This window comes from Electrophorus electricus, chromosome 20, assembly GCF_013358815.1.
Source record: "Electrophorus electricus isolate fEleEle1 chromosome 20, fEleEle1.pri, whole genome shotgun sequence".
NCBI classification, from domain to species: domain Eukaryota; kingdom Metazoa; phylum Chordata; class Actinopteri; order Gymnotiformes; family Gymnotidae; genus Electrophorus; species Electrophorus electricus.
This window is the reverse complement of record NC_049554.1, coordinates 12,467,485-12,480,003: the sequence shown is the minus strand read 5'-3', so window position 1 is coordinate 12,480,003 and position 12,519 is coordinate 12,467,485. Positions and strand designations below refer to the sequence as shown.

Sequence of the window (12,519 nt, the reverse complement as noted above, 5' to 3'; positions counted from 1 at the left end):
TACTGTCCATTCATCCTGGATGAATCACAGTGGTATTGACTTTAAATATTATGCCTCAGGTCAAGGTATTTCAGCTCAAGCAGGGCTTTAAGATGAATGTAAGTGAATATTAGTGATAAACATGTAGGTGTTGGGTTTAGTGGACGGTTAGGGGATAGTGAGAGGTGGTACAATACCTTTTTTTCTTTTTTTTTCTTTTTTTTTTTCTCTCTCCTCCTGGGTTTAGAGAAGCACGGCTTCCTGTCATGAGGTGCCACATGACCTGATGTATGACTAATGCATCTTGTGAAGCCCAAGAAAATATCTTTGCAACATTATGATAAATGTGCATGTAGCTTTGAGCACATCGGTGTTCCCCATGCCTGCTGTTGCTTACAGGTGCTCAGTAAACCTTCGCGAGTGTGTGTAATTTTGGTTCAACCAAATTCGGCCTCTTTTCTTTCTCCAATCCTCATCCAGACTCTTACCAGCACAACACAAATGCGCACAGCACATATGCGCTCAATGCACGCACACAGTCTCTCACTCTCTCACTCTCACTCACTCCCCCCCTCTCTCTCTGACACAGACAGTGAGGCATAAAGAGTGATACTGAGACATATGAGAGTATGGGGACTGAATGCTAATTTCATGTTTTGCTGTAATCCTCTGATATTGACACTCCTGGGAGCTACTCCACTAAATACAAAATAATCTATTGCTGTATGGATTCGATGCCGAATGCACAGCCAACAAGCTTGCATCCCTAATGTTCAATTTGGAATTTGCCCCCGCCCCCCAAGAAAAACTTCAAAGCCATGCGTGGCTCTCTTGATATGCTCCATCAATATTGTAATATGGTAGGAATATGGAGCCTGCTGCAGGTTGAGGGAGTACCAGAAGCATGTCTTTCAAAGAGATGGCAGAGGTGATGATAAACCGCACCACCTTAGTTTTCAAGCAGGCTGCCAGAAAGTGAGGCCCTCTTAATGTAGCAGTTACTTCACATCAAATTTGGACAGATCCCGTCCATATTTACTCTGGAGTTGGCCCTTATTTTGGAAACATGAATCCAGCATGCACCAAGCTTTGGCAGCAGTGAAACGAGACATTTCATGTTGGTGAACCTTTTGGTTTTGAGGTCATGTTAGTAGGGGTATATTTTTATGTAACATTTAGTATCGTTAGTAGGGGTATGTTATTGTGTAACATTAGTATCCTTAGTAGGGGTATGTTATTGTGTAACATTAGTATCGTTAGTTAGTAGGGGTATGTTATTGTGTAACATGAAGAAATATATAACTTCATTTATTCATTTTTATTTCTCTGTAGGCTAAAGTAATGTAGATCATTGACAGGAAAGCTTAGTCTAAAAAGAGGAGGGTTTTTTTGTCTCTAGTGTTGAATTATATTAAACAATGTCTCAAACAAGAATATAATAAACATCTTAATTTAATTGTGACTCCTACACAATGTTGTTTTAATGCCATATATTCACGAATGTTGTCAATGTCCTCTTTCTTGGTGTGTGGGTGTGTGTTGTCCCCTGTCCCTAGGGATGGAGTTAAGAGTTAAAGTAGGTAGAAACTCCCATCCCATGGGATTTTTGCTTTAAGATTTTTTAACTAATGAACAGACATGCTAGCTAGCCTGCACCCCTATACCAGAGCGAGGGAGCACAGCTCATTTAAACCGAGCGGCGGCTGCCATCATTCTCGCTCACCTTGAGCTGTCCTTCAGATCTTGGGGTGATTATGCTTCCGCACTGTTAAGAGGACGCGGGTAGCAGTGGGCTACGTAACGATACGGTAGAGATTTGTCTCGCTGGGAGTGACAGCTGCAGCGGGTTTCTGCAGAGGTGATCCTGAAACAGGTATTAGGAGTGACTGATGAGGTCATCTCTCAGTGTCAGTTAAATGATTTGTTGAGGACCTGTACTCATCTAATCTGATTACTGTAAAGTAGCAAGTAGCATTCCATCGCCTTCCTGTGGCATTAGTCAGTGGTGACTAAATCGGTCGTGCACTGTCAAATTAACCCCCCCCCCCCCCTTTTTTTTTTTAAGGATAATATTTCATAGGTTTGTGCTGCACTGTACTTTTAAATGCTATTTTTAACTTGCATCTCAGCATCTCACCCAAGTTCCCAGATACATTTTCTCCAGTCATTAGTTATAGTAGTCTAATGGTGTTTAGGTGATGAGCGCCTCAGTAGTGATGATTTCACTGAATGTTTAATTAGTGCACTGGGAGTGGTGGTCCTTTGCCCTACTGTTTCTGACATTGGCTGACCGCTGCAGTGAGCAGCATTTGAGCAGGGATGTTTTCACGTTCGGATGGCTGATTGCTTGGTTGGCCATTGCTGATGGACGATCATAATGGTCCTCCTTTTCCTTGAGATGTTTAACGCTTTTCTTTTGTCTGCAGAGGGTATTTTTAAGGCGAGGTGTCGTACGGCTCCTTGGGCCTGCCATGGGCCTTTGTTTGTTCTACACTGTCAACACAGCTGGTTAACATACTCCAGTAGTGATCAAGTGTTAAAACGATGATAATGAGCATTTTCCATTGGGAACACGGACAGCTGGGACACTGAATTCAAATCTGCCAGATTGGAGCTTCCTAAATCTGTTGGGTTTGTAGGGTTGTGTTATTTTGTTGAACACTGTTAATTTTCTAAATGTAAATTCTCCAGTCTAGAAAATGCAGTGCACTCAATTCTTCCTGTTTACAAAGTACTTCCAAAGGTCTTGACATCTCATGACAATTGAGATTTCATCACATGTAATACGAAATAGTTAAAAACAAAACCCTGGCCTAGGGATGACGGAGAGATTTCTTTTTGACCAGCTTTTTGAGCCGTTGTTGCCTTTAGCTCCAGGGATGAGCAGGACTATTGAAAAATAAATTAAATGGGAGGAATGCAAAGATAAATTATTCAGTCGAGGTGTGTGTGGGCGGCGGGTGGGGGTGTACCAGCAGACCCATACCAAGGTGTGCTATTCTCTGCCTGATTATCTGAGAACGGACCTGACCAGCAACCCAACACCTCTCTGTCCGTCCCTGAGCTGGACCAATCGATAAAGCCCAGGCTAAGCAAAGGGGTTTCAGGTGGGCCGCGGCGTTTTACCCGAGTCTGCCGAGGCTCAGAGGGAAGGGCAGGAGTGGGAGGGAGGAGAGGGAGCGTCTCCTCCACGCAAGACATGCTGCTCCATGAATGTCTTCCTGACATGATGGGCTTACAAATGAGCTCACTGAAACTTTGATGAGCTGAAAGCTCCACATGATGGACAGCACTTGAGGAGAAGACAACCCAACCCAAAGCCTGATTCCTCAAGTTCTGTTCTTCCTCCACTGCAGAAGTGTGTGTGTGTGTGTGTGTAAGTGACTCGCATATACTGCTAAACCTCTCCGTGGATCATCTTTCTCAGTGAAAACTTTCCTCTGTGAACTTTTGTTTATGAAAGTTTCTTAGCGAGTTTTTTTTTTTTTTTTTTTTTCCTCCCCCCCCCCCCCCCCGAATAGATGTTTTCACACTGTGGTTACGGTACTTTGACATGGTTTGGGCTTAATGCTAAATTTTCTTGTTTACAGGGTTCGTACTGGGCGATCGACACAAATCCAAAGGAGGACACATTGCCCACACGGCCCAAGAAGAGACCTCGGTCTGGAGAGCGGGTAAGTGAGGGAGGTATGGGACCCCCTGGTGGTCAGTTTACAGACAAACCCAGATCATTAAGCAGGGACTGGAGGTGATAAGTCCTGAGCAGTCTCTCCCAGCATTCAGCTGAACATCCCTGATGCATCACAGGATCACAGAACAGAGGGTGCTGTTCCCCCTCATTATGGGAGACATTTACATCTTTTTTTTAAGTAACTAGATTTACGAGTGAATACAATTTGAGCAATTCAGGGTTAAGGGTCTTGCTCAGCAGCTCAACACTAGCAACCTGGCAGTGGTGGGGCTTGAACTGGCAACCTTCGGATTACTTATCAAGTACTTTAACCACAGGGCTACCTACCACTGCCCCAAAGACATAGCAAGGGATGGTCATTAGTTAGTACAGGTTGTATTTAATTTTGTGTTGCGTTTTATTTCACTGTGTTTGTGGTATTAGTGACCATGCAGTTTTAACAGAGGATCACTAAGCATGGTCTCGGGCTGTACGTTTGAAAGTACAGAGCCCCTGTTCCCAGATGGCTTCCACTTTACTGACTCCTGGCTGCTTCTCACCTTTTCACAAACTCCATAAATGTGTGTAGAGAATTTCCAGTCTATTCACATCAGTCAGAGGAGAATTGGTGTGTATCCATTCAGCTCGTCAGAGCGCTGTCTGAGACTGCTTTACAGCCAAACACACACACACACACACACACACACAGGTTTGCCATTTTGGAATCTTGAGACTTGCTTTTTATATAACTGCCACTCTCTGGTTCTGGCTTATCTCGTAGAAGGGGGTCTAGCTTATTAATAAACTGTGCCGCAGGCAACCGCTACACACGCTGCATTGCACAGTCTTTTTCTCGTTTTTAGCAAACATCAATTAATGCCGAGTTTCTGCGCGGGTTATTTTCAGCTGAAGCCTTTCGCCTCCATTATTTATGAGCAGCGCAGGCAGGCAGGAGCGCGGCATTCGGCCGCCCTCAGAGCGCTGCTTCCGGGCTGACCTGCTTTAGAGGCTTCTTGCGTCATTTTGTCCATCTCTGTGTAGCGGATGGGAATGTCGGGGGGGTCCTATGTCTGCAGTGGGGAGACGGCATTGAAGCACTGACAGCAGGGTGCGGGAGAGAGAGGAAACCTCGCATAGTTTAGTAAGGGCGCAGGTCTGTCTTGTGGCGTACAATCGAGGGGGTGTGTGTGTGTGTGTATGTGTGTGTGTGGTCAGAGAGAGGGGTGTCCTCAGTGGGGCTGTTAAAAATGCAGAACTGTGGGCTTCAGTAAGAGTATCAGTGACTCCGCACACTGCTCTGCCCTCAGGCAACACACAAACAGCCAGAGAGGATCCATGTCCATTCACTCCAGTACTCCCATCGCTCCAATCAAAAGCCTCTGATTAGACCCCCTCTCTTTCTCAATGAATAGTGCAGGGAAAGAAATTAAGGAAATGGTTTCTTTCTGTGTGTGTGTACGTTCCTGCGTGCGTTGCGCACGAAACATACATGCTCTATTAGTGTTTAAACACACACACGCACGCGCGTGCACACGCACAATGTCTCTTCCTTCTTGCTGTCTGTTTTTAAGAAAGTCTCAGACATTTAAAATTGTGACTTAGTGAAATCTCATTTATGTTTATCATGAATTAAAAATCGCATTGTTGCCAAGCGATCCTCTTATAATAAGCAGTTTTGGGAGACAGGCATGCTCAAGTTATCTCCCTTAGCAAGAGGGGAGTGTGTAGGGAGTCTCTCTCTCTCTCTCTCTCTCTCTCTCTCTTCATCTCCACACAGTGCTTCCAATTTTGACCTAAATAAAGGTGTTGCTCTTTTATTGTTATTCATATGCACTACTTGTCCCCGCCCCCCCAACCACACTTTTATTGGTTTTTATTTATTTCTTTATTTTTAACTGTCTGCGCACTTGTCTTGACTTTAATTCACCAAGGTAGTGTCAAATCCCCTCGAGCATGTAGTAATCAAACGTACTGCAGATTGCTGTGTGTCTCCTTGGCCTGTGCGCCTGTGCGTTTTCCACCAAAAGCTCAGGCTCGTCTCGCCGGTAAAGCGACAGTGTCTTGCTCTCTCCCTTTCCCCACTCCCTCCCTCTCTCTCTGTGTGTCTCCTTCTGCCTTCCATGTTTCTCTCCTCTCTCTCCCCTCTCTCTCGCTCTTTCCTGCTGCTGCTACATTTTAACTGTAAGTTCTGGTGTCCCTGCAGGCTTCCACACCCTACAGCCTGGAGTCAGAGTCTCTGGGAATGGACTGCATCATCTCCGACACTGCCTCTCCGACGCTGGCGATCAACACTGTGACTAACAAGGTAGCCATCAGCCTACTGCAGCTCGTTGCAGGCCAAGAAGGCCTGAGCAATTAGTGGGGGGATTTTGTCTCTTAGTTGTAAACACCAAGATCTGCTGCATGGGCCACTTGCCATCTAGCCTAGTGAGCTTCACCCTTGCGTCCTAAGAGGGGTAATAAGAAGGGATCAAGGGTGCTTGGACATTCTATGGGGTTTTTTTTTTGTTTGTTTTTTTAAAATATTTGTTTGTTTTTTAATATTTTGCTTGTAGAGAGCTGATTGTAATGAAATGTCAACGTGTTGAAACACAGAAATCTTGCAACTGTTAACTGAGCCAAACTCCATCCCCCATCCTATTTAAAGGATGAAATTTAATTTAGTTTCACTCTGCAGTACTTCCAAGCACTGTGCATTCCTGTCGTAATCCCGACAGTCTCCACACCCGCACAAAAATAAATGCCATCTGTACACCAGGTGCCCTATGTCCATTCTCTCCACACAGCTTGATGTTCTTGTGAACGTTGAGCTTTTATTTTGGAGGATATGAAGTGTGCGCAGTGCCGGGGGGGGGGGGGGGGGGGGGGTTGGTGATCAGGCCCTAGCAGGTGCAGGTTTTATATAAGGCTCTGAGCTGCAGGTAGAGAGCTGTGAAGGTGCGCTGGTCTGCCGCCTGCCCTCGGCACCCTGACTGCAGCACTCTGACATTTAACCTTGAGCCCTTTGGCTTGTTGCTTGCCCTGCCCTGCACTCTCTGGAGGGTTTTTACAGCAGTGGGCAGCTATTAATCTACTCCAGCCTATAAACCGACAGGATTTCATATTAGCCGCGATGTTCTAGGGAAGGACCGATGGGAGCTTTGGCTGGGTGTGCAATCGTTGAGTGAGTGTGGATGGTAGTTTGGGTAATAGGAAGTGCTTCATTGAGCAATGCTTCATACAACTTCAGTTTCTGGAACTGCAGGAACAAATACTGGATGTTTGTTCCTTCCCACAGCTCCAGCAACATGGTTCCTTGACAGACGGGCATTAAAAAAAACACAAGCCATGTTCTCATGTCTTTTCCTCTTGTGTTCCTGTTTTAGTGATCAGTTTGTCTACAGTGGATCTCAGACTTTCAATCTGTACAACAAAATGTTTGCTCAGCTAATGCATTTGCTAATGGATATGATTAAAATAAACTAAAATTAAAACGCGCATCAGCTCTTAGAGTTTGTCCGTTTAAAATTCTGAACCTGTTATTCAATCCCTTCAAAGAATTTCTTCTGCTCTCACGCTATTTCACAAAAGCCCCACGGCCTAATTGAAGCTGTTAGTTGTGGCGCGTGACATGATCCGACCTCCTTGCACAGGGAGGTCTGAGACCCGCTGGCAGAGAACTGGGTGTCTGCCTAGCTGGTCTCTCTGTCCTTTCTGCTGTAATGACGGCACGAAAGCCAAACGAGTCAGAGACAGGGTGGGAAATTAGCCAGTGTCCAAGCGCCGCAGCTCCTCGGAGAGGCCGTTTCTCCTCCGAGAGGCCTGTACGTGGAGCAGACCACGCCCCTCTCCCTGCTCTGTGCCAAGCCACAGGAATTCCCTCTTTCTCCAGCTTTCCCCCCCTGCCATCGCAGGTCTCTGGAAGCGCGAATTGCAGTGGCCAGGACTGAGCACACCCCGCCCACCGCTCTTTTGCTTTTTTTGCTGTCTATCTCTCACTTTGGGTGGCTTTTTAAAGCTTCTAGTGTAAAATTTAAGTATAAAAATAGTTCAGTATAATAAAGATCTGCACAATATTTAAAATTAATTAGCTAGTTACTGCAAGGAAAACAATGATGGATACAAATTAATTTTCTGACAGCAGTCGAGGAAGAAAAGCAGTCCGTTTGAACTGTGAGAAATGTGCTGTCTCGTCTGTTTTGCCATTTCCTCGGCACACGCCCCTCTGTTTCCCGACGTCTTTTAAAACCCCAGACACGGGGAATCTTCTCTCCAGCGCGCACCATTGTCTAAGGCACCTGTGTGGATTTCTCTTTGATTTCATAATCCGCGTCTCTTGCTGCAGATTATGCTGCTATGTAAAAGACACCGCTGGCTTTTGACTGTAATTCAGGGCTAAATATAGTCCTGCCTCTGCTGTTCCACCTACGGAGGCTCGGGACTGTTTGGAGTGGATTCGTTTGCCCTTCCTCCCTCGCCCTGCGCTGTTTTTGCGGCCGGGGCATGCCCTGCCCTGCCGGTGTGGGTGGAGCTTTTGAGCTCTCTGGAGCCCAAGTTGTTTGTTGTTGTTGTTGTTTTGCTTTCCTTCCCCCCCCCCCCCCCCCCCCCCCCCCCCCCCAGGACTCTTTATGAGGAAAATAGACTGTGGTGGCTTAGAGCTTAAGGCAAAAGGCTCCTTTTATGACTTAATTACTCATAACATTTATAGTACTTGCACTTGTGCGGCGTGCCGCAATTGATTGCGACTGGATGTTTTTCTGTGCAGTTGAACTGCAGAGCGCTCCGACGAGCCCTGGTCTGCTCAGGCTCCGTGGGCTAGCCGCTCTAATGAACGCTGGTACGTGGCCCACACAGAGCTGAGGGGAAAGGTTGTAGTATGCAAATCAGGCCATCATCTCCTCCCCTTTATCCCGTGCAGCCTGGATCTATTATGTGCTGCTTTTGAAGGGGAATAATAGGATTGGGGTGGTATTCTTTCTGCCTGAATGATAATTCTCTGTAAGAGACTATGACGTGACTAGTATTTTTTTTTTCACCACCCTCCTTGTTTTCTCTCTCTCTCTCTCTCTTCCCCCCCGCCTCTTTCTTAAATTTTTTCCCCCCCTTTTTTTTTGCTGTCCATTTGTTTGAACCAACCAGACCCGAAAAGCCCGACTTCAGCTGCGTTCCTGTTGCTGACAGTAACGTAACTGAGACCAGCCGTGTGTCAGCCGAGCGTCTGTGCTCACACACTGCTCCGGTGTTTGGACACACTAACCCACCCCAGACACACACACACCTATCCACTCATGTAGCCCCGTTTTCTGTGTCTTTCTCTGCTGGGACGTGTTTGCGTGTGCGTGTGCATTGTTGTACCGCCAGCATTGTTCCAGTCCCATTCATCCTTTCCTGTGACGGGAAGCTTGGTTTGGGCCTATCCTCTCAGGATCTCATTATGTTCATTTACATATCAGCCCTCCAAATGCCTTATTTCTCTCCAGAACCCCCACCCTCCTGAGCAGCACATATTTGCAGTAAAGCTTTTCAGATGATAATTGGGATTACTGTGTGAAGTGGGGAGATTTGCTGCAAGCGCTGTATTCGCGCTTTGGAGTGAGAAGGTCAGGTTGTCGGCCTGGTTGACATCTCCGACACAGGCTGGAAAGTGACCGCCCCCCCCCCACCCCCACCCACCCAACACAATCGGGATCAAATCCCCCATCTCTCATACACAGCAAAGGTGATATAACAGCTTAGATTGTTGGCACAAGTGGAGCTGATCACACAGTTGACCTCAGGAACTGAAAGTTTGTGTTGGTTTGTGTGGTTCTTAACCCCCCTTGTAGGACATGTTGATTCCTCCATGGAATCTTCTCTGATGATGATGATGATTTGTTGTTGTTGTTGTTGTTGTTGTTATTGTTATTATTATTATTATTTGATGTGTTTTTCTATGTTCATTGTCTTTTCAGGTGGCATTGTACAACCCAGACCAGGATGGGAGTGACAGTCCTAGAAGCAGCCTTAATAACAGCTTGTCTGACCAGAGTCTGGCCTCGGTCAATTTGAACAGCGTGGGCAGCAGTGTGCACAGCTACACGCCGGTACAGCCCAGCCGCACTCACTCAACCGCTACTCACTCCCCCTCTCCCTCCCTCTACCAAACTCCCGACCACATCTTCACTCAGTCAAAACTGGTACGCTTTTCCAGCATTAGTGTCCCGAAATTCACGCCGAGCTGAAGTTGGAGGGTTTTCAGAACAGCCGACTGCAGGCTCTTTGTAGCCGAGCTGCGGAGAGTCATGCCACCCCCTTCCCCCTTCCAGCAGCGCCCGGCACGCATGCATTCACGGTGGGGTGCGGAGGCGCGTGCATGGGTCTGGCTGGCGGTGGGATTAAGGGAATGAAAGGCAGCTTGCACACTGCCGGGGCCACGCTAAAGCGAGCGGCCATCTCTGAAGGCCTCCCACCGGAGACGCCCCCGCCTTTGTTGTGGTCTCCCCAAAGCCCTGCGCACCCTCCAGGCTCTCAGCGTTGATCCAGCACAGACGCAGATGAATTCACCACAGCAGGCCAGACGATGCTTGCTCTCCCTCTCTTCTCCTTTCTTTCTTACTCTCGTTCTCGTGTTCTCTCTCTCTCTCTCTCTCTCTCTCTCTCTCTCTCCCGTACTCTGTGTGTCTCATGATCATGCTCGTTCTTTCTTTCTCTCTCTCTCTCTCTCACACTCTCTTTCACGCTTACTTCACTCACTCCCGTTCTCCGTCCTGAATCTGGCCACTTGTGTCTCTGCACTGCAGGTGGGTTTGGGTGGACTCACACAGCATGCCAGCAGAGCCCCAGCTGACTCCCCTCGCATGTTAACATCGCTGGCTTTGCCACGGTTCCAGTCGACTGACTCTCTTCTGTTGTTTTTATTTGCATGTATCCCATTGGGCAGTGATTCATGGTCAGACATGTAAATGTGCCCCATCCGTTTGCCCTCTCTGGGCTCCGCCTGCGGACAGGCTGGTAATGGGGCCACTTTGTCTGCCGCTTACACATTCTTGCCTCTCTGGTAGTTGCGTGGTTGCGGACGCTGTAACTGCTCTGGGAGCTGCTGTAGTGAATCACCCCATCTAGATGGGCAGGGCATCTCGGCCATCAACCAGTGAAGAGCTCCTCTTTAGTGTCGCCCATAAGTGTCTTAATAGACCTGAGAAGACGTAGCCACAGGGAGAGATTACACTCTCACACGCGAGCAGTTACAGGCCGGCATAAGTGCCTAACTGTGCTCACTACACAATGTAATGTGTGAAATGAAAGATTAAGAGAGAGTGGTTTTCATTACTGTGGTGTCTTCATATAGCAAGTATATTAGTATATCTCCGTTATACCATTATTCCTTAGTTACCAGTCTTTCGCAAAATACATCAGTTGAGCGGCACTGTTGTGGTGGTGGTGTTTAACCCTGTGAAGTTTTAGTTTTAGGATGACTGTTGTAAGATCGGTTATTGATTTTGGTCTTAAGTTCCATCTTGCTTACGTATTGGGTCATTTGATGGTCCTGAGAAATAAGTGCTCAAGCTCTTGAATAGTAAACAAAGACTAGTAAGCCAGATTTTGCCCTGGAAGTGGTCCAGTCTGTTGTAATTAGTCCCAGTCTGGCTGTTGCAGTACGAGTTCTGCTTCAGTTTTACCGTCTGGAGGAGTTGGTGAGCGCTGCTGACGGAGGCTGGTAGGAGAGTGGAGGAACGCACACGGCCCGTGAGCCTTCCTGATGCCGTCTGGTTGTCCACGGCGACAGCGCGCAGCTCCTGATGTCCTTTCTGAGCGCTGTGATCGATCCTGTCAGACCTGCGGACGGTCCAGGCACAAGTGCCGCCGCCTAGTTTCATTTCACGCTGCTAATCTCTCTCTCTCTCTCTCTCTCTCTCTCTCTCTCTCTCTCTCTCTCCCTCATCCCTTCTGCCATCCCTCCTCTCCTGCCTGTCTGTCCTTCAGGTGACGAATCACCCGGAGCCGGTGTCCCAGTCCCTGTCTCTGCAGCAGCCGCAGCAGGCTCAGTACAGCATCCCCGACCGGGACAAGCAGCTCCTCTTCTCCGACTTCGAAGATCTCAGTGCCTCATTCCGCAGCCTCTACAAGTCTGTGTTTGAGCAGTCCTTCAGCCAGCAGGGTGAGCGGGCCGCCTCTGTGTTCTCTCTCTGCAAAAAAAACAACGAACAATGGCTAGGATCTGAAACAGATAGGAGCCAACCTTACGACCTCCCAGAGTGTGACCCAAAAGCAGCCATGACCCGCTGTGACTACCCATGCTTCTACGAGGAGGTGGTGGGATGTAAATGCTTGTTATCTCCTGGTTTTATCATCCTCCAGAGAGTCCTTTTCCGGTGGCGGGGTGGGGAGGGTACTGTGTAATGAAAATGGATTCCGCCGTCTGCTTGACAGAAAGGAATTTTTGCCCTCAGATGGCGAAAATACAGTTCCAGCTTCAGTGTGCAAGCACAAAAGCTTTTGAGCAGTTTTAAAACCCTTTTCACTTGTGCTGCGATTGAGCGATGTTCAGAAAGCCCTTCGAGTCCTTGAGCTGCCCCCCGCGGTGCAGAGTTGGCCTGCCCCTCCCACACAACCCCCACCCACCCCCCCAGTGAGCGCACTGCCCGCCGTCTCTCCATGCCGACGTCTTTTTAGAGTGGTCCCTTCCTTTAATCTGTCATCTATGTTTCATTAGTTGAAAGCTGTTACCTTTTTACATGCATAAAAAATTGAAATCTCTTAGTCAGGCAAGCTCAGGCAATTAAAGCACACCAGTAAGCTGGAGAGAGGATTTCACACCCCTGCACTGGAGACACTGAGCTAATTCACTGGCTTTGATAATAGGTAATGAGCTCACATTATTATTCTGGGGGCCTGCCAGCTAATTGCTTTCT

General features: G+C 47.6%; 1 protein-coding gene across 1 annotated transcript in view; it reads left to right on the top strand.

Moving 5' to 3' along the window:
- Positions 1–12,519, top strand: part of foxj3 (forkhead box J3) — a 42,688-nt gene that overhangs the window by 22,647 nt on the left and 7,522 nt on the right. The window contains exons 3-6 of the mRNA XM_035520299.1: positions 3,570–3,653; positions 5,853–5,954; positions 9,580–9,711; positions 11,591–11,765. Of these exons, the coding sequence (XP_035376192.1) occupies positions 3,570–3,653; positions 5,853–5,954; positions 9,580–9,711; positions 11,591–11,765 (493 nt within the window). The remainder of the gene's footprint in view (positions 1–3,569; positions 3,654–5,852; positions 5,955–9,579; positions 9,712–11,590; positions 11,766–12,519) is intronic.